We start from the raw sequence: 24,736 nt of genomic DNA, 5'->3' as shown, positions 1-24,736 counted from the left end.
GCACAGAAAGCATCAATTTCTTCTAGTCCAAGTCAGGTAAGTGTATTGATTTTGTACATAAGAAAAGTTCACCAACCCTCTAATTTCTCATCTTAGAAATACTTGCAATGTACCTGAAAAACAAACTTCAAGTGTGAATAGAAAGAGAAACAAAATAGTCTAGTGATAATTCAAAAAATAAATAAATCAAATAAGAAAATTCAGAGATAATAAACATTCTTCTCCTTATAAAAACATACCATGCATCTTTCTTTCCTTTCTCCTTCTCATGTCATCAAATGACAGGTAATCAGGCATTTGGGAACCTTGCATGGAATCTTTTCCCTTTCAGGGCTTGATGTCCGTGTGGGGTTGAGCTAATTACAGGTACAATTTTTTTTCTCTGAATGGCAGGTCTACTCTGCACAGTGGAAGGCACAATTAATAATTGAACAAAGCTAGTTGGACTTTTTTTTTCTCACATGACCACGGTTTGCAGCCAGCTTGGCTGTCACACAGGGACCAAGTCTCTTCCTTGGGTCTCTGAGAAAGGTGTTGCATGATAGACTGAAAAGGATCACCCTGTTTCCAAATTCTGAAAGGAATAAAAAACCCACATACAAACCATCCATGTTTCCTTTTGATAGAGGCAAGTTCTCTCTTCTGTCACCAGGAATATGATTTTGATCAGGTGGTTATTTAGGCCAGATGTGAAAGAGATGAAAGAATAAGCTTGGGAATTAATAGCCATTGTACTAGAGAAGAGCAGTTTGCCTTTGAATCTGCAAATGCATCAGGATGCATTTTGCCTGTGCCAGAACAGAATTTGACCCAAAGAGAGTATCTAGATAGATAACTATAGAAAAATAAAGTTCTTTTCTTCAGATGTCTGAAAAAACTTGATGGAAGACATACCTGAAGCCCTATGGGACCATGGACAAATGCAGCAAATCCTTGTCCTGCGTCCCAAGCCAAGTTCTTGAACAGGGGTCTATAATCTCTAATGGGCCAGACAGATACAATTTTAAGGTTTTTTTGCAACCTCAGTTCTGCTGTTTTAGTAAAAAAGCAAGCCATGGACAAAATGTAAACAAATGGGTATGGCTGTCTTGGAATAAAACTTTATGTTTGCACACTGAAATTTGAAATTTCACATTTTTTTGGCATGCTAAAAATAAGAATTTTTCTCTTGATTTTTCCCAACCATTTAGCAATTTAAACACCTTTCTTATTTGCAGGCAATGCATAAATAGGGCAGTTTGGCTTTGGCCTACAGGCTGTAGATTGTTGACTCTTGGTATTGACTATTGGGAATCCTTGAGAGTACATCACATTTTCTAGTTGATTTTGCTGTCTCTGGTTCTCTGAGTGTATGCAAATTCTAACTTTACTCTGGAAGACAGAGCTTGTCCTCTGCTCTTTGGATGGCTTGAAACATCATAGAAAAACCAAGTTATTTGGGGTGCGAATCAGAGGTTCATTATCATGGGGAAATTTTTTGGAGTTAATCATGAATTCTAACCTCCTAGACAGGCTGGCAAAAACCTTGAAGTAGTGGTTCTGTCTCAGAATGTATCTAAAGTCAAGGGTCAGGAAAGAATTCATCTTTTTGTTCTGGCAGCAACTGCATTTTGCCTGAAAATACTATTTAATATTCGATATTGCACCAAAAGAAATAATGTCCTTCTATTACAGTAGCTCATTACTTGACTGTAACATGAATACAATCTCTTTTCCTACCTTTTTCTTCTCTTTTTTTTAAACTACCTTCTCTGTTTTTTAAACTACCACTTTGTTCCATAAAAGAGATTGAGATTATAAATAATACATTTATATAACCTTTTAAATTAATTATAAATGGTAAGACAAAAATTTAAGTAATTTTAATAAAACCAGATGAAAACAGGAGTGTGGTCTGTACATAAATTTAATGCCAAAAAGACAATCAATTTTATTAATATATAATTTATATATAATAATTTATATTCTGTTATAGATGGAGCATAAATTTGACCCTGAGTTTGCTAATGTTTAATTCAATGAAGGACTAATGGTCATTTATAAAAACTCATTGGTTCTATTTATAGAAAAGCAAACCATTGTTTATTAAAAGAATCATAAAGATACTGAAAACAAAGGGGAATTTCCTCAAAGGCACCTTTCAAAATAAAATTACATAAGAATATTAATAATTTATCTTTAGCAACATCAAACACAATGATATTAGCAGTTATCTTTGATAAAATTGTCAAATACGGGCCAATAATATTTATACCAAATTGCTAGTCAGGGAAAGATGCTGCTTGGTACAGGGGCAGGTGGATTGGGTTTGGGGGCTAATATAGTGACATTTAGGTACAATGTGCTCCAAAGGTTTAGTTCATTTCAGGGGAAAGATAGATGATATCTTCAATCTTCCATATGTGCCTTTTTCCCCATGCAAGGTATAAAATGAGTTTCTGACATTGATTCCCCAAACAAGTATGTCAAGCATTGCTTGCATATATTATCAATAAATGATGAGTTGCAAGCATTAATAAGAAATGGTTTTAAGTGACATTTTCAAGAATATTTGCCTAAATACATAAGTTGGTCCAAACTTCACCTGAGAAATTAACTTAAGTTGTAATGTCAAAGGGAGACCCCATGTTCTCATATTACAAAATACAGAGATTTGTAAAGACATAACAAGACTACCCTGACCTTTTAGACATATCTGAATATATCTACCGTTTCGTGTCTACCTTTGTACAGTTTTAAGGTGTATATTCCAAAATGAATAGGTTATACATTAAATGTCTAGATTAATGGAGAAATTGTAAGAAAACATGAGGCATAAACCAATTAAAATTTGGGGACTCTCTACCAAAATTAAACACATTTTATAGCAATAGTTGATCCATAGGACTTCTTTCTGGAATAATTAAATTGCAGGCCCCATTCTACAATGACTGCATTACTTGGAAAGACATAGTTTTGCGTATAAGAAAATATAATTGGTAGAGTAGGGAAGTATGTGTGTAATTAATCCCAAATAATTTGGTAAAATATTCATATACTGTTCAAAAGCCAGGAAGTTCTTAGATCCTAGTTGAGGTGAAGGAAAAGGAGGGGTGTTTGTTTGGGGGAGGATTCAGAAGACATTCCTTGAAATCTTTTTTTGATGTTCCAGAATTTCTGTCAACAGCTGGGATCTATGATTAACTCACGCTAGATATGCATCACTGAGCCAGAGGCCAAAGACAGGACAGCAGAACAGGACAGCAGAAGTCACAAACAATGTTGTATTATTCCTCACTAATTTCTTTACAATGTACTATATATTAGGAAACTCTGATTAAAAACAAAGCAAAACAAACTTACAGAAAGCTTTGTAATTTTAATTCATATCAAACATTACCCCAAGACATGCAACCACCAAACTTACATACATTAACAGAATGTTAAATAGAATGTGGCATCTTGAACTGGAGGGTTGCTTACCGGTCGGTGTAAGGTGTCTCCAGGTGATAACAGGTTCAGGGCGGCCATTGGCCATACAGACCAGGGTCACATTGCTGCCCTCGTTCACAGTGACATCCGAGGAGATGTTGGAGATCTTTGGTGGAACTATAATGACAAAAATAAATGGAACATGTAACAATGTCAGTAAAAGGAGGCTTGCGTTATTGATCTGTGTTACTGAAGTGACAAATTTGAGTTTTAATTTCTTAATTTGAACTTCTATGTTAAGTAGCCAGGAAACTTTTAAGATCCTTGTCAATGTGCTAGCCAGGTCACCAAGGAGGTCCTAAAGTTATACTATAAGGTTGAGAATATCTCCCATTGTGACCATCTGAGTGCTGTAGAAAATACTCACAGTCATACAATGAAAATGTTCAGCTATTTTCTGATAGAAAAACTGTATTTATAATTAAAAGGTATACACATGTTTTTAAAATAACAATATTTCTTAGCACTATGGTTTAAATTTATTATCTTATATACCTAAAAACAATATAGTCCAATCTCTCCTCCAAATGCCAAGGAGAACAACTGTTATAGTATAAGACTGTATCATTGTTTTAGTAAAATGTGATGCTTATTACTTAGGCACAAGAGGAAGTCATGGGTTAATCAGTACAATAGAAATCCTCTAAATATTTTTTTAGTGTGTTACCAGACCAGATAACATACTTTAGAACACAAAAACTGAATTAATAATGCATATGTCACAGACAAGTAGACATTGCTAAAAGTCTATACTACTATTCTTAATATTCCCCTCACCTCTGCCACTAGCAATTTAATGATAGCTAACTTTAATTAAACACTTACTATATCAAAAACCCTAGGTATAGTGAAAGTATCATCTCAATAAATTCTTAAACTAAAGACATGACATCCTGTGAGTATTTCATTTACAGGAGGGGTGCTGAGGCATAAATGGGACCTGGTGAAAAGCAGAACAGGAATTTAAATCCGGGCAGACTTTAGGACCCATGCTCTCAAGCACTTCCTGAACGAAATTCCATCTTCACAACCCAGGTCACCAGATGGCCAAAAATGACAGAAATTACTTTCTGGTGATGTGCGGGATGAGTCCCCAAGGGCAAGCTGTACTGCCGTCTGACTTCCTTCATTAGTATTCAGGGTGGCAACATTAGGTTCCATGTTGGTAGGCTTAAGTGGCATGTGAATTACTCACAGATTTTATCTCAGAGGTTACATACTGATTACAAATAGAAAGGTTTGTGGTTCAATGAGATTTTTCCTTTTTTTTTTTTTTCTTTTTTACTCAGTTGCTCACATTGTCCCTGATAGAGTATGTTTCTGAGAAAAGAGGATAAGAAAGTCTGAAGGGCGTTCAATAATAAAAAAAGAAAATTATTTTTCTCACTCTTCCTGGCTTTTTCAGATTCTGTATTCCTGCCCATCAGGACATTTTTTTGCTTAAAGAGGCAACTGCCTGATAACCATATGATCCCTGCAAGTTCCTATAAGGGACATTGATGATACTTGGGTAACTGACCAGTTCAAGAGTATCACTTGAAGGAAGTGGAGGGAGGAACCCTCCTGACTTTAGCACTCTTTTCACCACATTGTTTTATAGGGTCTCTTAGTAGAAACTGATGACTAAAAATCAAGCCTAATGGCAGAAGTATATACTGTAGTTGATTCCCATTGTATAGCAGCCTCTATTTATAGTCTCCATTCCTCCTTTTGACTGTTGGGGTTAAGGATCATTTTCTCATACTGATACATTGACTTGCAACATATTTTTCAGACTTTGTTAATGGAGACCTGGAAGTTCCTACCCATTTTATAAGGAAGAACATGATGTTCATAACAGCTTGTCAAGGATGATTCCCTCAAGAACTATGGCTAGACTTATAATTTCCTGAGTGTATAATTGTTCCATTGTTTAATATTCACAGTTGCTAATATCCGCCTGGGTGAGCCAGTGTTCTGGAAATCTCCAGATCAACTGCAATAAAATATAAATCAATGACAGTGTTCAAAGAATAAGGTTAAACATCTTAGGTGCCTTCTTCAGTAATCTAAAACCTGTAACAGGAAGCTATAAAAGAGCCCATGTTCCTTAAGAACATGAACTGAACTGCATCAAAGGACATGGTATAAAGAGAAAAATATAGCTGTTTTCTGATCAATAGGGGTTCCAAAACCCTAATACAAAACATGAAAATTTATACAACAGAAAATAAATGTCTATAATTGACAGAATTATTCCCAAAGAATTCTTCCTTATATTAAAATTTACTCGGGTACCTCTTTTTTTTTTTTAATAAAAGGAATATGAACTAAGGACTTTACATGGACATGTCAAGCTAGTTAAGCCACTTGCTCAGTCTTACCTAGACAGGTACTAGTAAAATTGAATATGAAATTTAGAATAATTGATGACAGGGTTATTTTCAACTGTATTGTTTCTCTTAATTAAGGTCACCATACTCAGTCTTGAATCTCAGAGATTGGAGAGGCAGCAAATGTTCCTGTTGAACAGTTAGAAATGCAATCATGTTGTCTCATTATATCCCTCTTGTCTCTGTGTCACTTCCTATGGGTCTCACTTATTCATTATTTTCCTACCTTATTTTATACCAGCTTCTTCCCATAAGCACCCATATGTAGTCTTTTTACTCTCAAAATAAATCTCCCCCCAACTCCACACCACCCTCTTATTAACTTTCAGCCTCTCTTTCCAAATTTTATGAAGGGATTGTTCTGTACCACATCTTCTCCCATTAATCCTTCAACTTCCAATAATGTGGATTCTCTCCTAATGCTTCAAAGAAAGTGCTCTAAAGAAGTTTACCAATGACCATATTGTGTCTAGGTCCATGGGCAATTTTTGTCTTTTTCCTATATATATATATATATATATTTTGTGTGTGTGTGTGTGTGTGTGTGTGTGTGTGTGTGAAGTATTTAACTCTGTTGATCATAACCTCTTTCTTACAGTCCTTTCTTTTCTTGGTTTCTAGGACACCAAATTCAACTGCTTTCCCTCATATCCTTCTGGTCAATCTTCCCAATTTAACTGTTGGGTTTGTTGTATCCTGTTCCTTAAATATCTGCATAGCCTCTTTCTTCATGTCAGTCTACATATTCATTGAGTGATCTTACCTACTTTGTAGTTTCAAAAGCTAGTCATGTCAAGATGACTTCCAAATCAGTATCTTCAACCCAGATTTTTCTTGTAAGTTTTATAAGACTGTTCTATACCTACATCACATGACTCAAAATAGAAGTATCATCATCTATATTCCCATGAAACACTTGAGTTATTATCTTAGTGAATGGTATCATTATGCAAAGATTTACCCAAGCAACCAACCAACAAACAACAATAACCCACAAGGCATCTCCCTGACTGCCCTCTGTCTTTGCCCACACATAAAAATTGGTCCCCAGGTTCTGTGGCATACATCTTTAAATATCTCTCAGATTCATCCTTTACTCCCAGTGCTCACTCCTACCATGTCTTGTTTTAGACATCAACATTTGTTCATTCATTCCTTTCTTCTTTTTTCCTTCCTTCCTTCTTTTGCCTGAATTATTGCACAGAATGAAAATGGGCTTTTTTGCCTCTAGCCTTTCTCTTCTCATGTTCACTGCCATACTGTCACCACACTACAATCAAATGTTTGTCCTGAGTTATAAATTTGAATACAGTGTCCCTTGGTTAACCTCATTGCCTGTAGGATGAAATCCAAACTTCGTAATATGGCTTAACAGGTCATTCATGGCTGACTCCTGCTTACCTTCCCAGCTTCACTCCTACTCCCTTTCTATTACATCATCCATATCTGATGTCAGACCAAGAACTTTTTAGTTCTTGAAATGATCTACTCACTTACACCTGGCATTTGACATTCTGTTTTGTCCATATGGAATATGCTACTTCCAGCTCTTCAGACGGGTAGCCCATTTCCCGGCTCAGGTTTCAGCTAGTCGACTGGTCTCCTTACTCTCCTGTCATTCCACACCACCCAACATGACATGAAGAACGGGGCGGTGTGGAATGTGTTCTCACACTGGATCCTCTAGTTCTCCCTTACCACAACGAATCCTAACTGCCGTACTACTTACTTGTGCCCTTTACTAAAGTTTAAGAGACAGGCAGCAGGGTCTCTGTTTTCCAAATGGCTGAATCTTAGAGAATGTGTTGCTTGGAACATGGTAGGTGTTTGAAAAGTGTTTGAAAAATTCCATTCTCCATGTGTAACTAAAAAGAACAAATAAGAAGGAAAAAAAGTATCAAATTGAAAAGCTTCTTCACAGCAAAGGAAATAATCAAGAACAGAGACCCTACAGAATGAGAGAAAATCTTTACTACCAGTACCTAAGGCATTAATTTCCAGGACATACAAGGAACTCAAAAAACATAAAACCAGAAAATAAATAACCCAATCAAAAAATGGACAAAGGAATTGAATAGACACTTCACAGAAGAAGAAATATGAATGACCAAAAATATATGAAAAAATGTTCAACATCTCTAGCAATTAGAGAAGTGCAAATCAAAACTATACTGAGATTTCATCTCATTCTAGTCAGAATAGCAATTATCAAGAATAAAAGTAACAATAAATGTTGGTGAGGATATGAAGGAAAAAGTACACTCATACTTTGCCGGTGCCACTGCAAATTGGTGCAACCACTATGGAAAGCAATATGGAGATTCCTGAGGAAACATGGAAGGGAACCACTATTTGACCCAGTTATCACACTCCTGGGTCTATACCTGAAGAATTTAAAAATGGCATACTACAGTGGCACAGACAAATCAACGTTTATAGCAGTTCAACTCACAATGGTTAAGGTATGAAAACAACCTAGGTGTCCTTCAAGGGATGAATGGATAAGAAAAATGTGGTATATATACACAGTGGAATATTTACTGAGCCGTAAAGAAGAATGAAATTATGGTATTTGCAGGTAAATGGATGGAACTGGAGAATATCATGTTAAGTGAAACAAACCAATCCCAAAAAACTAAAGGCCAGATATTCTCTCTGATTTGTGGATACTAACCCTAAACAAGGGAAGTTGGGGAAGACAATAATAGAAATTCACTGGATTAGAAGAGGGAAATGAAGGGAAGGGAGGGGGAGGGAAATAGGAAAGACATAATTAATCAGGCATGAATTTCCTAGCTTTTTATTTGAATACACAACCAGGGTAACTCCACATCATGTACAACCACAAGAGTGGGATTCTAAATAGAATAAGTTATACTCTTTGTATGTATAATCTGCCAAAACACATTCTACTGTCATGTAAAACTAAAAAGAACAAACAAAAATTAAAAAATATTTAATGGCAATAAAACTATTTACAATGCAAGTATATGTCGGTTGAAGAATGTACTCCAAAAAATTCACTGCTTCTCAATTCAATAAAAATGAATATAAGAAAAATGATTATGGAACATAGCCTGGAGGATATGAAATTCAAGAACACAATACGTAACTCTAAAGTCTATTTTTGGAATACACCACAATTGGGAAATTAAAAAAAACAAGAAAAAGAAAAGAAAACTTCTAATCCTACCTGCTTCCCTACAAAGAAGGTATCTCACTAAACTGAAAGACAGTAGAATGAAACAGACAGTATTACCCTGTGTATATGTATAATTACATGAATGGTGTGAATCTACATTGTGTACAACCATAGAAATGAAAAGTTGTACCCCACTTGTTACAATGAATCAAAATGCGGTCTGTAAAAATAAAAAATATTTTAATAAAAAAACAAAAGTATAAATTTTTATTTTGCTTAGTAAAATTCAGTGATTTTTTTTTTTTTTTTTTTGGTTTTGTTTTGTTTTTTGTACCAGGGATTGAACTCAGGGGCACTTGACCAATGAGCCACATCCACAACCATGTTTTGCATTTTATTTAGAGACAGGGTCTCCCTGAGTTGCTCAGCGCCTCACCATTGCTGAGGCTGGCTTTGAACTCATATTTTCCTGTCTTGACCTCTCAAAACACTGGGATTACAGATATGTGCCTCCACACCCAGTCTAAAATCCAGTTTTTTTTAATCAATATTTCTTTAGCTAACCCTCTAGTCATCTGTTTTACCATCAACTTCTTTGACTTACTGAAAAAAATAAGCCATGGGGTAGAGATGAGTTTGTACATTTCAGGCACATAGAAAGCATGAAGCACATAATGTCTTACTTCCTCAGTGACAGATGTTTTTGAGTTTTAACTAGCTACTTCCTTTTCTGTGAGGAGTCATATGTGGAAAGAAATAACTTCTTTACTCCAATAGCTTACCAGTTCTTTCTTACTAGTTAGGAAGTCATGATATTTAAATTTAGAATATCACTGGTAATATCAAGGTGGCAATTCAAAAATTTCCTTCTATCACTTCTTAAAATCTTTACCGCAAATCTGGAAAGTAGAGGCTATTATTATTATTATTAGTAGTACTACTGCTACTACTAGTACTACTTCTACTACTACTACTACTACTACTACTACTACCATTTTACATATGTGGCCATAGTGGACAGAGTGGGTAAAAATCTCATTGCAATTTAAAGCTAAGGTGAAAACTCATGTTTTGTATATTTCCTAAATTTGTTCTTCCTCTGTACCCCATTAATTTCTGCAAAAGTGACAAAAAGTACTTTTTTACTTTATTTGGTTCTTAGCAAGGATGAATACCTAGAAAGTTACTATTTAACTTGATAATCTTATATGTATCAGCCAATGTAAGTTGTTTCTTAGAATCACTGTAATATTGATTTATGCTCCATTCTCAGGTCATTCTAATAGTTTAAGTACTTTTTCTTTCTGGACTATCCCTCATAACTCTTATTCATAGGATGTTAGTATGATTTATCATGTTTTCCTACATGCAATGCCATGAACCACTTTTTTAAAAAATATTTTCAACCTATTCAGTTTCAGTGATCTCTCCAATTTGGATGATTTTATTTACCTTAGTGACTAATAAGAGCTACTTACACTGTAAAAATTGACCTTTGGTTGTCATGTTGCAATTTCCCCAATTTGTTCTTTGGTTTTTAATTTTGTTTGGGATCATTTTTCTTCTGCAAAAGTTTGGATCTTCATTGCTGTTATATCTATTAATCTTTCTTTTTGTGGTTTCTTTCGTTGCTTTTATGCATAGATATACCTTTCCAACATAAGAACAGATTAATACTTATCTCTATTTCTTCTTTTTCTTTCATTTGTTTCTTTTATATTAAAATCTTCAAATCATCTGAAATTTATTTGTGTATGAGAGATAATCAGATCCATCCCCTAAATTATTCAGGCAATTTTCACGATAGCATTTGTTGAATAATTTCAAATACATATGGTAACTTGATTTTCAAAACCACCCTATAATGTGCTACCAATTTAGCCAGCCTACTATTTCTGGGAAACAGGTAAAAAATTACCATGCCAAGTAATTTTAGCAAAATATCTTTAAAAATTAATCTTGTATACACTGCATTTTCTAAATAAGTGATAGTCTGTCATTGAAGTGCACACAAATTCTGTTAAAGAAATTTACATTGTTCCTATTCAGTATGAATTTAATGATGGTTTCTTATATAATGCTAAATTCAAGGTGAATTTAAACACATGGATTCCTTCAGATGTGCAGTGAACCAACCTTAAGTAAGATTCTGACACAGTCTGTCTCTGCCACCCATGTCTTTATTGCCCTCTTCTTTTTGTAATTATTTTTACCAATCCTGTACCAGATTTCCAGGGTTTTTCTTGATTTTGGGGGAGCCAGTTCTGCCTTATATGTTTGTACTGTTCTTTAGGTTTCAATTCATTCCTTCTTTTTGTTAAAAATCAAATATCTCTTATCTATGACAGGAGGTAGAAATGTAGGCAGAGTCAAGGACAAAAACAAAGCAAATGTCTATTGTTTTACTAACCAGAACATATGCCTATTTCTTCTGGCAAGACACCTTTCTCACAGCTATTGGTTTATTGGAACTGTCAATCAAGAGACCCACTCTCCCTTTGCCAAGGGGTGGATGCATTACACTAAGCTGGACTGTTAAGTATTTCCTCCTATGGAACATGGTTTTTATTAGGAATGACTTGAGAGAAATTGAAACTGATTCAACTTGTGGTAGACTGTATTAATCACCCTGATTATGTGCTCCTCCCTGGGTCCATCCTTTGTCATGCCTATGCCTTCCTGCAGTGGGTGGCACATACTTTTCCATCCCTGGACCTTGTTACTTGCTTTCACTAACAGAATGTCAGCATGTGTAATCCAAGAAGTTTTGAAAAGTGCTGGCACAACTGGATTCACTTACTCTTGTGCCTCTGCCATTCCCAAGAGAAGAGCATGCTTAGCTAAACTTCTTGGTGCCAGGAGGAGGAAAGGAGATAGCCAGATAAAATACAGAGTGCCTAGTGAACTATAAATGTCAGACAAGCAACAAGTGTTCTTTTTAACATAGGTATGTTCTAACTATTGTGTGGGACATGATGACATTAAAAATATTTGTTACTTATCTGAAACTCAAATTCAACTGGGCATATATATTTATATTTAGTAAACCTGATGACCACAGAAACAGAGTCACTGCCAATGAGATCTAGCCTAGATCAATTGACTTTCACACTTATGAGAAATAAAGAATAACTATTGACTTTTATGCTCCTAAATTTGAGTGGTTTGTTCAGCAACAATAATTAATATATTTTAAAATTATTTATTTTTTACAGACTGTATTTTGATTCATTGTACACAAATGGGGTACATCATTTCGTTTCTATGGTTGTACACTATGTAGATTCATACCATTGTGTAATCATACATGTACATAGGGTAATGATGTCTGTCTCGTTCCACCATTTTTCATACTCCACCTCCCTCTCATTTCCTTCTACATAATCTAAAGTTCCTCCATTCTTCTTTCACCCCCATCCCCACCTCCATTATATAGCATCATTCACTTGTCAGGGAAAACATTCGGCCTTTGGTTTTTTGGGATTGGCTTATTTCACTTAGCATGATATTCTCCAATTCCATCCATTTATTTGTAATTGCCATAATATTATTCTTCTTTATGGCTGAATAATATTCTATTGTGTATATATATCACAGTTTCTTTAGCCATTCATCTGTTGAAGGGCATCTAGGTTGGTTCCACAATCTAGCTATGGTGAATTGAGGTGCTACAAATATTGATGTGGCTGTGTTACTATAGTGTGCTAATTTTAAGTCCTTTGGGTATAAACCAAGGAGTGGGATAACTGGGTCAAAAGGTTAGTCCATTCCAAGTGTTCTGAGGATTCTCCACCCTGCTTTCCAGAGTGGCTGCACCAATTTGCAACTCCACCAGCAATGTAAAATTGTGCCTTTTCTCCCACATCCATGCTACCATTTATAAAGAACTTACAAAACTTTACACCAAAAATATAAAGAACCCAATCAATAAATGAGCCAAGGAACTGGACAGACACTTTACAGACACTTTACAGAGACATACACGTGATTAATAAATATATGAAAAAGTGTTCAACATCTCTAGTAATTAGAGAAATGCAAATTAAAATAACTCTAAGATTTCATCTTACTCCAATAATTAATATTGATATTCATCATGAAATGGCAACCACCTAAAAGTACTATTATAATTTACTAAATTTTATACCTGAATCTACAGAGGTGCATGGCTTCTGTGATTTTCAAGGCAAGATTTTTCCATTTTTCCTCTGCTTCTATAAATTCTCCCATATTCTTTCAATGAATCACTACCTTTTCCCATCAAATTAGCCAATCAATTTCTGTTGCTTAAACCAAAGAATTCTAATTGTGATAAGTTGGGACCCATTACTAAGGGAAAGTATGAAGAGAGAAATTTCCATAGAAGTAGATTTTCAGGATCTCTGCTTAGGTCCCCCTGTGGCTTCCAGGTAACTAATTTAGTTATTTGTTTATCATTGATTCTTATCTATCAGCACATGTTGCTTTAAAAATAATGCTAGGCCTGCAATACCATCTAATTCCAACTGTGTATGGTTTAATGACTTTATCCTAGGTTCCTGTCTGACCAACCAACAGAAGGAAATCAATAGGAAAGAAAAGTGGTCAGTTGACTCCTTTTCCTAACCTCAAATAATTAGCAGTTATTGCATTTAATTTAAAATGCCATTTCTAATGGTACAAATTAGCAACAAATTGGTCTCATTAGTTATTGTTCTTTTGAAGCTGGGGCAAGGTACTTATATTACTGTGTATGTGTGGTGACAGTAGGGTGTTAAAAACACTATTAGCTCCTTAATATCTGACTTTTATTTGGAATAATGAAAGAAGCTTAAACCCTGTCATTTGCATATGTAACAGGCTATGGAACAGTATGGCAAGTCTATATAAGGATTGAGTTCAGAAGTCCACAGGATGTTTCTTGAGCAGTGTTTGGCTTTAATAATTATGATTCCAGAATTCAAAAATAAGAATAAAATATATAACACAGAAATTTCATCTTGTGAAACATCAAAAATCCATCCAGACTGGCATTTTACTTCTGAAAATGTCCCCAAAGCCTGTTTTTGATGTGTGGTATGGGAATTTCCAAGAATGGTTGACAGGATTGAAAAGGTAGCATTCTATACTAGATTGAGTCCTGGACATCTTGATTCTGCCCTTCCACAGTCTCACAATGCAACAGAATATTCTATGATATTTATTTTTCAATCTCCTGATCAGGTATATTGCAAGTCCTTAACTGATTTTAAATGAACAAATTAATAACAACTTATTTAAATCTCTTTGAGTCTCAGTTTTCTCACCTGGCAATTGGAGGCAAGGTACATATTAGGTTTATATTAGGCAATATTACAGGATTGATATCAGGGCCAAATAAAATAATGCATGTAAACTTCACCTGTAAATTCTAAGAAATTCTATAAATGAAGTTATTTGATATCACATGTTAAAATAAGCTAATAAAGCAGTCTTGACTAAACCCTTCCTAAGATAACAGGATAAAATGTTTTATGCATTTCTATGCTAATGGCATTCTAGTTACATTTTCGCAGACCCTATTATTGCCAAGAGGTGTAGGTAATTACTTTAATTCATAATTAATGATTAGTACTGGCATAAACGAGTTATCCTGAAAATAAGTATTGAGTTTTTTTCTACTAATGGGCAGAACTATGCCAATATGTTCAATCCTTTAGTCAACATTTATCCATTTTATAACTATAATAAAAAAGACACAATGATTTGAGAGTGTACTGCCATTAGTGAAATAATTTTCACCACAAGTTTTAGAAACAACTGACTCTCAGGGTCCCAAGAAACAGTTCTTCCTACAAAAATTCGTCATCATTACATATTTATAGTATAAGTCTCAGTAAAGTATAGGTCGTCTTTTTTTTTAGTCAATATTTGAATCACGTTCTGTGAGTACGAAACATGTTCCATTAAGATACAAATATTATAGTGAGTAGGGGAAGTATGGAAACTATAGGTTCCTTGGGCGTCAGGTGAGGCTGAGGGTAGAAAAAACTCATTATATGTGTCAGTTACTCAAATTTATCTGCCAGGCATGATTATAAATGCTTTGCTTATGCATGCATTAAAGATGAACCAAATAACTTAAGGTAAAAGGGATAATATGCTAATTATTTGGAAGATATAAAATGTATGTATGTACAAATCAAAGTGATGCTAGGTGCCATGTGTATGATAATGTGGTAAATCCAAGGATATTGGAATGGGGATGCTCATAAAAATGACCTATTAAAACATGGTGTGATCAAAAAAGTAGTCACCTTCCTTTAATTCTCTTTTAATCAGACAGGCAACATTTCTGACCTGCACATGCAACTTAAAGTTCATGCTTTTAGCCTCTTATCATAGTCCTCTGAGATGCAACCAACATTTTATTGTGCTGGACAAAGGTGTAAGATGGGCAAGACATACTTTTGCGGGCCTTTGAGCCCTACATGATCACATTCTCAAATGGTCCTCTGAGTACTATCCCAGGACTGCAGATTTACAACACAATATTCCCTAGAAACTCATCAGGACAGGAGCAACCATCAAAAAGGAGGGTCAATTTGGGTTCAACAGCTCTAACTCAAACAATAACCACAGGACAGAGAAATGTTACACAGCTCACTTATATACCACTCACTATTGGATTGGTTCTTTCAGTGACATGTGAATGGTATGGTTATCTAAAAAGAGTCCCTTTGTCTATCTAAAGAGAAGGTTTATTAAGTTAGAATTTCTCTATATTTATTAAATGTTCAGAATCACTTCAAATGTAAGTGTGTGGGTTGGTTTAGAAAGAGAACAAATTATCCAGACACCAGGGTGTGCATTCATGCCAGCTGAGGATGTCCTTTAGTGCTGCTTCAGCAACAGGTATACTCTGTGGGATGTCAAGAGACTATTCCCAAAGAAGGGTCATTGCCTTGCTAAATAAGTGCAAATGGAGCCATTCTGACTCTGCCCATTGAAGCTGCAGCCCCTGACCAAGTCAGCAGCTTCTTAGAGATCTCATATTCCCAGACCCCTATTCCAGCTGTTTGGATACTTGTTTTTGCTAATCTGGTTAAGCTTCCAGATGCTAATTTAACCAATAGGTGGGCCGAATGGAAATGCTATCTTCCCTTTACAAAATATCTTCTCAATTCTCATACTTGCAGAACAGGATTTAGATGCTGTTCAACCAGAGCAGATGGTTTTATTTGGCAGGAGCAGGGGTATTGAGCAGAGGGAGGCTCAAAAATATCAGGTTACCTTGGGTAGGTGGCAAAATAGCAACTGGGTGAATTCCAAGGTCTGGAAGTAGAACCCTAAGAATTTATCAGAGAAAAAAGAAATGTATCTTTCTCCCTTTTGCATTGTAAAAGATTTATTTTTCTGTATCAAAAGGAGCTGTGTAGTATAATTCTTAGACTAGATGAAAATTCAAGTGGTATTTCTGGCATCTACTAAAAAAAACCCACCTTACTCCAGGACAAACCTGCAAAATTTAGTTCAAAACCATGACATATCCTTCAAGTCTATAAAATATTTTATAGGAAAGCAAAATATTTTTTCTCTTCCATTAAATCTTTAAAAAGTTGAATATTGAAAATATTGCTTATATCCTGTGGATGAATTCTTTAGTTATAACAAGAATATTATGAATGAGAAGACTTAAATCAAACTCAGTGACTTAAAATCAAAGAGAAAATAACTGAGAAAATAGAAAACAGAACTATAAGGGTTCAAAGACATTATCTAGTATCTATTCTATTATGCATGAGGATTTAAGGATTATAGAGAAAAATAGCTATTTTTTTAGTTTTTATAACATGGTAAAGGGACTGTGCTAGACTTGGGCAGAGGTGAGGAGAGGGTGAAACAATGACAATTGTTTTAGGTCATTCAGTTCTTATTGTCTCAGCAGAAGAGCCAGTAGGAAGTTATAATGAAAATAATAATAGTCACTCTAACATTTTCAAAATGCTTACTTTTCATCTCATTTCTTTATTTCATTCTGGGAACAAGAAATATGTTGGATAACCATTTGCTTGTAAGAATCCCTTAAACTTAATGATTTCATGCCCATATTACTAGCCTAAATTCTATTTTTCTAGTTGCTTAAGGCATATAATGTTCTTTGCATGCAGGGGAGGAGGTAGATTCTAAGAGAAACCAACCAGGGTGAACTAAAGCATGCCTAGAATACAATGAAAATAATAAAAGTTGTTTCCTGCCACTGCTTGAGGGCCAGAAGATAGAATATTTAGAGAAAAAATGGGATTGACAGGAGGTTTTTAGAATTTCTTTCTTTGCAGTGCCCCTGTTCAAAGCTTCGAATGAACCAGTTTGAACAGCATATGGAATATGCACATAATTTCTTTCTAAACAAATAGTTTCTATTATGAATTAATTAATACATTCATGCCAATTATAATTTTTCCAAAATTATACATAATGGAGAAAACAGAATAGTTATTACAAAGGTTAAATGTAGCTAGGGGAGAGAGAACACTTTCTGCAATTCTAAATAGGTTTGAAAATTCCAGAGAGGTAAATAGGTTGGACAGGATATGGGGTAAATGAGGAATCCAAAATGAAAATTTGAATTGATGAGCAGGAGTTAGAGTTATCCTTTTTAGTTTTGCTAGCCCTCTGTTGGAGAGGCAAATGAGCATTAAAGAATGAAAAAAGATACAGGCAAGTAGAAAGTGAGAAGAAAATTAATAATGTTAATAATAATAATAATGCATGTTATAGTATACGTTTATAGAACACTGGGGCATTTCTTGCCTTATTTGGTCCCCATGTGTTTCTGCGTGATAGCTGAGACAGGTATTACTGCCATCCTAACTTGACCACTTATTGTTGGGGTAACTGAGGTTCAGGAAGATTTATTTCTAGACCAATGTCACAGTTAAAGAGTGAAAGTATTGAGTTTACAGTCAGTTCTTCCGGTCATGTCAAGAAGGTCCTGATGTTTCACAGACTAAATTACCTATCACAGACATGTGAGATGCCAGGATAACCAGGGCAAAGCCAGAAATAAGAAAGCCTGTGTGGGTTGGCAGTTGTGCTGAGCAAAGAGGTAGAAATGCCACTGAACTTGTAGAGGTTATGGGAGTTTGGTTTGCCCAAGTAAGATTTTTGTGCAACATGCAGATCTAATGTTATGGGTAAGAATTGGTTTTTTGATTTTGAGGTATTTTTCTAAACGTATGGTGATAAAATTCATATCCATAGCCTGTAGAACTTGAACAGTTTTCCTGTGGAAACTAGATCCATTTCTACAAGCCTGTTTACTGCCTGTATCATGTGTCCTTTCTCTCAGTTTGGCCAACAGGAAGTGGGATTTCTCTTTCTCCCTCCTCTTCTTGAATCTCACAAGGGGGGACACGGTGGTGCAAAAATATTCCATTTTTGCTTCCATAAATGAATCCCAAATGGGGTGAATCTCTCATTAATCTTGAGCTAAATGTGAAGTTAGACATGGAGGGACTTCAGGTCCCACCTGTTTGTTCAGAGCCCTAGGCATGTTATGGAGAAAATGTCAAGGATTTCTCTTCTCTTGCTTCTGCACCCTGCCGTGATGTTTTATTCAAACCTCCATGTCCTAAGGAAACAAACACTGCCTATCAAAATCTCACCCACCTGCCTCCCAGTCTCACACATAAACATGCACAACACCTGTGTTTAGGAGAGCTGATCAATTCTCAGGGAAAGCAGTCTCTTGGTAACATGCTGTGGGACCAGAGCACTCAAGCAAATGATTTCTGAGGCAACTGTGACCCTCTGTAACTGTGTTTGTATCCATCTCACAATGCTGGTGCTTATACAACAGGATGTGTTCACTGACCCTTCCAGCAAGAGATGGTTTTAACTACCACTGGAACTCTGGGCTCTTATGGGAAAAAACCTCACTGCTGGGAAAATAAGTCTGGGTGGGGGAGAGCAGGAGTCAATACAGATGCCACACCTAAAGCAGGTCAGAATCAGCAGCTCCTCCACTAGGGCAGCAAGGAGAAATTTCTCTTGCTAGGCTCTATTTCTGCTCTGTGTTGGTATCACCCTGGTGGTCTGCAGGGATTGCAGTTTCTCCACAGGGCTGAGACTGCAAGTCTACAGAATGTGCATTCAAAACTCCTGGGAAACTGAGTCTTAGAGGAGGAAAGGGAGTTGCATCCATAATCTGTTTCTTGCCTACATCCTGCCACAGCCACTTGAGGCAGGGTGCAGAGCAGGATTCAGGACGCAGAGTGACTATGGTCACGCAATTGTACACTTGTTGGCACAACTTGTCCTCTTCTCCCTGGTTTCAGCTGACTAAGGCATCTGACACGATGTCTCCTTTGTTCTCAGTAAACCACAAACCCATGAGACAGAGACACATGCTGGGTAGCCTGATGGCTATCCAGAAGTATTCTTGATTTGAAGCCCAGGTCTCTCAATATGTCACTCTACCTACCTTCCCTTGGGTTTTGGGTAAGCCTCTTAACCTGACCACTGGAAGAGAACTTGGCCATGGGAGACCTGGGCCATTGAGAGCCTTTGATTTCCATGAGTCAGACTTCTGCCTACCTGTCACACTAGAATGAAAGCAGTGCCTAACTTAATATGGTTTCTCATTAACCGTGTGATAAGGGAGTGAAGGAAAAACGTGCTGAATCTCCAGTACCCTGGGTAAAATTACATGGAAACAGTAGTCAGGACCACTTGTGATGACTTTGCTCTCTTGGTCTTTTGCTAATGCCTTCTTCCATTAATTATACAGTCATTGCATTCTCCTGACGGTAAAATACCCCAAGTGGCTCAACTTCAAACTGCAGATTTTCAGCTGTTTGCCCTTCCGCTAATGATTAGAGGCTGTGGGAGAAGAAAATATCAGCCTCTTTCCATATCATGCAAATCAAATACATGCCCAGAGTAGAAAAGTTTTAAATTTTAAAGAAAAGTTGCTCTGACATGGTTAACCTACACACAATGTTATGAAACAAAAAGAAAAGAATGCAAAACTTCACCCCTCTGTTAAACTTTTCATGAAACTGTACAAGCTATTAGGTTTTACCTTCTGTTGGCCCCTCCAAGAGCTTTGGGAGTCAGATCAGGTTTCAGCTATAAGCCAGCTGGTGCCATCCATTTAAGGAAAACAGCAATGTAAGTGAGCAAGATTCTAATCACTAAGTCTAATTACAAAGTAGAGTAAATTATTATAAATGTTTTTTAAAGTGTCTTAAAACACTGTAAAAAAGAAAAATTATCAACCAAACAGAAATCTACTATGCTTATAACATAATTTGGGATTAAGACATTCACATGTACAATGTCAGGTTATGTCAGTTCCTGACACCTGAATCCAGCATTTGCACACTAAAAACTTTACAACATTTGTCTCTCATTCAATCAGATGCTTAACAGTTTAACTCAGAGACACCTTAGTTTATAGGTCCTCGTGGGACTAAGAGGAACATTTCACTTACAGTAGACTGAAAGTAACTTCAGATTGCTACACTAAAATGGCAATAGACAAGGGAAGGAATAGGGGATGAGAAAATGAAAATACGACCCTTTACATTGATGTGCTTCTATGTAACATCATTCATTAAAATACTTAAAATGCCTCACATTCTTCAAATCAATGCAAAAACCAAAGACAAATACATTAACATTTAATCCTTGGCTTCCAAGCTAGCTGTCTGCCCTGACATTTCTTACATTAGTCCCATTTGTACTCTGTTGGGGAATTGTGGACCTCATCCTTTAGTCCATCTGCTTCTAGGAGGGATGAATGTGTGCACCTTTTAACTTTCAGTGCACTTCAGAATGGCATTCTGAATTTACAATTATGTCCTTGGGGATTATGTGGAAGGTTCTTAGTGTTCATCAAGTATCCATGTGAATCTCTATATTTCCCAACCTCTTGGGATGAATTTAGAATGATATAATTTAGCTCTCTGTCCAAGAAAATGTTGGGAAAAGTGAGGTCACTAACATGCAGACCTACCCCTTAAAAGATGAAAAACAACAAAAACAGAAAAAAATGCATTGCTCCAGTCCTGCCCCAACTAGTCATAAAATAGTGATGGATATGTGACCAGCTGGCATAAATGCTATGTCACCCAGGGCACCCTGACCAGGACTGGACTTCATGAGCCATGAGAGCTGGGCAAGGTCTACTGGGCAGCTAACATTAATTACTCTGACCAACAAACATCATTAAAAGTTCAAACTATACAACCTTTATTTAGAAGTGCACATTGAAATGGGATTTGATGTCCTCTCAAGGTCCTTCATGCTTCATGATAATTTTCTTCTCCATTCAATGGAGATTTTGATCGGTGGTTGCTAATGACTACAGAAATTCATCTTCCAGTGTATTAATCTCTTTCTTTTTTACTTTCTGATGAATTGTAACTTTCTACATGACATCCACCATCCTCTATGAGGGGCACAGGAACTTCTCTGCTCTGTGATACTGAAACCGCAGTGCAGAATCAGACATTGAGTCTTCATCTAATGCCATGTCTCACTTTTGTCTTTCTTTACCACCTCTTAGAAGTTTCCTACCTGCATGATTGGCCTAACTATAAGCCTTTGGTGGTAAGAAACTAAAAGTGCTTCTTCTCAGATCCCTGATCTGTCAGTCACATATCCTAGAAATTTGGTATTCTCAAATTTGAATTTCATAATTTTTATGACTGAGATGCATAATGTGAAAAAAAAAATCACCCTGTAAAATCCAAGCAAAAATGTGTAACAGAATATTGTTTGGATTAGCAAGTAGCATTTCTCATCAAGGGAGTCACAACTTGTATTCACAATTGTAGAGATCATGGAACTGTTATCAGATATTTCTAAAAATTGCCTGAGGAAACATTCTACTAAACATGCTTATTTTATAGTATAGGTATTATAACCAAGTTTCTCTTCTATTGAATGTGCTAGTAAATAGCATAACTGCTAGAATAAATGAACCCTAGGTTATATTTTTGGCTTTCCCTCTGTCTTGGTATCTTTTAAACCTGCAGGGTTTCTTTTCCTCCCCCCATCTAGAAGAGGAAGATAATGTCTCAGGAATTATTTAGGGAAACTATGTTACATAATCAATGCAAGGACTCAGGAACCTCTGTATTAGTCTCTCTTGCAGAAATACAAAATTACACTTTATTAGAACAAATACCATTTCTAACACGGGTTGAGCACATCTTCAGCTTTCCCATAGTGAAAAGGTTCTATATTTGGCATTCTGCAGGTCTCATTATTACACAATCACTTCTTCATAAGAAAAACATAAAGGGAGTTCACTGAATATTTTTCAAGCACAGGAGTTATTTTTAAGGTCAACTGGGGAGAAGTTCAGGATAATAGTGAAGGGGACATTCTTAAAATGCGTGGCTCTGAATAGAAAATAAGATCTGACCCACATAAGCACACAGAGTTACACAACAGCAACTCCATTCACTACACATAAGGCTTCAGGAGACAGAGATTTTGAGCCCTACACTTCCTCTGCCTCTCAGTAGGGTTCCTTTATGCTAGAAAATCTCTTCATACCTCAGTGACTTTACTATTTAAAAATATTAAAAATAACACACCAATTTTGTAGATTCCAGAGTGGAAAATCATTTAGTTAAAAGTATATTGGGTTTATACACTTAGAATTGAGCAAAGGAACAACTTATTGATGTCTGAAAGTATACAACAATGGGAACCACTTCTTTCAGTATATATTTATAGTGCATAATTTAGTGGTTAAACACTGGGCTTCAGAGCTGAGCTTCAATTCTAGTTCCTTGGTTTAATGTTTAATCTTTCTTTGACTCAGTCTTCTCATCTGCAGAATGGAAAATTAGCATATCTCATAGGATTTAGAAATATTAAGATAATGTATTTTAGTATTCAACATGATGCCTGAACTACAGAAATTACTTAGAACAAATGTGGCTCATCTCCAAACATACTAGTGCCACCTGATCAGACAGGTGAGTTAAAATATTTTTCCAGAACAAAAGAAAAAAAAAAAAAAAGGAAAGAATGAATCAGTGAAGAACAGTAGAGTTCTCTCTGGAAATAAACATTTGGGTAGTAAAAGGTAAAAAAAAACCCAGCAACTTCTATTAACTTTAATCTGGGACATCTCTGTAGCATAGCCTAAAGCTTTTAAATAGTAGTTGTTTCCTCATCATTGGAATACCTTGAATGTTTTCTATTTCTAACTCATTTGCTCTCAGGTAAGTTAAAACCTGGCTCCCCCTCTTTCAGGTATATACTACAGTTTCTTTGCACTTCCACTTAAAATTAAAGGCTATTCATTTGGCAAGCCTAAAGTAAGAGAAGTGCAAGTCCGAAAGGCAAAGGGTGGCAGATTAGAAATGTTGCTCAAATGCTTGTCTTCTTCTCTCATCAGACTGAGATCTTTCCTTACACTGGGCAAGAGTTACAGTTGATTGGGAAATCGCGGTTGAATAATTTCTCTTTTGTGCAATTAAAATACCAACCTTAAGGCAGCATTAGAATATTTTGCATAACATTTACTTCAGGTTTCATGGGAGAGGCGGGGGGGGGGGGGGGGGGGGGGGGGAAGCTACATTTGATGCAGTTCCAAGGTCTGTCTTTCTTCCCTGCCAGTGTTTGAAACAGCGCATATTTAAATGTATAGAGGTGTCTTCTGAGAACCACAGGCAAGGAGAATTGTAAGTCTGTAACTGGAAGCATCTTCTAGGGCTGAGAAATGTAAGCTATTGTGAAAGCTCAACAATACATGTTGAAATAATTAAATCTTTTGGAAATGATTGAACTGGATGTTTTCCTATAAGCAAATCTACATTTGTCACACCAAATTCTTTTTGTGGAAAGATGTTGTTTCTCCCTCCTGTTTAGGTAATTAAAAGTAGTCACCTGATGGATCATTCATTATCAAACATTTTCGCACATGGAAAAAATGTTTGGGGGCCAAAACCTTGCTTACAAAATTCCATCCTTCAAAGGCAGCCTTCCTCGGAAAGCTATTATGCACTCTCAGAGAGTAATTCACACCTCAGAAACGTGTTCACAGCACAGAGTCTCTCCCTTGGTGGCTAGGCTCCAGTGCCTGCAATTCATGGAGATACCATGCACCATCTTGAAAAACTGGACCAATGCCAGTAGCAGTAGGGTTTGGAGGAAGAGTGCTGCTCCTTCGAACTTTGCTTCTCTTATGAATATTATTGTCTCAATTTATTTTAATGCAAAGAGTGGGAGAGAAGGAGGGAATAAAATACACACAGAGAAGTGTCTATCTAACAGCTCTGATGGTTTGAGCATCACAAAAAGAGGTACAGGAAAACCTTTGAGAGTTTGGAGCCTGCTGCATGAGAGAGATAAAAGTAGAAACAGCAAATTGGCTGCAATACGAATGGCAGGTGCATTTGTTCACTGGAGGCAAGTTGGAAATTTAGTTTTCAATGACCAGCTTGTCTCTCTGAGGTTCACCTTTCAAAGTTCTCCCTTTAGCCCTCAGCTTCCATCACCAAAGCCCTGTCTCATCTTGAGTCTCATGCTTCAGGTAACAACTACTCTTTACCCTGCCTCTTTTTGGAAAATTTTTTCCTAGTGCCCTTCTCTACTTATTGGAAGTGGAATTTAAAAGAAGTAAATGGAAAGTTTGTAGAACAGTGGAATGAAATATACAAAGACAAAGTAAATCTGTGTTGTGTATGAATGATTTTGTCCTACCTGGGTAAACCCAATGGAAGGGAGGGAAACGCTCAGGTAAAACACTGTGATTCTGACCTCG

General features: G+C 36.2%; 1 protein-coding gene across 2 annotated transcripts in view; it reads right to left on the bottom strand.

Annotated features, from left to right (window-relative positions):
* The window catches only part of Lsamp (limbic system associated membrane protein), a 596,100-nt gene that overhangs the window by 197,651 nt on the left and 373,713 nt on the right, over positions 1-24,736 (bottom strand). For both annotated transcript variants that reach the window (XM_047564164.1, XM_047564165.1), the window contains exon 3: positions 3,463-3,588. In XM_047564164.1, coding sequence (XP_047420120.1) covers positions 3,463-3,588 — 126 coding nt within the window. The remainder of the gene's footprint in view (positions 1-3,462; positions 3,589-24,736) is intronic.

Source organism: Sciurus carolinensis, chromosome 9 (assembly GCF_902686445.1).
Source record: "Sciurus carolinensis chromosome 9, mSciCar1.2, whole genome shotgun sequence".
Classification (NCBI taxonomy): domain Eukaryota; kingdom Metazoa; phylum Chordata; class Mammalia; order Rodentia; family Sciuridae; genus Sciurus; species Sciurus carolinensis.
The sequence above is the reverse complement of the archived record's forward strand: the minus strand, read 5'-3'. Positions and strand labels throughout refer to the sequence as shown.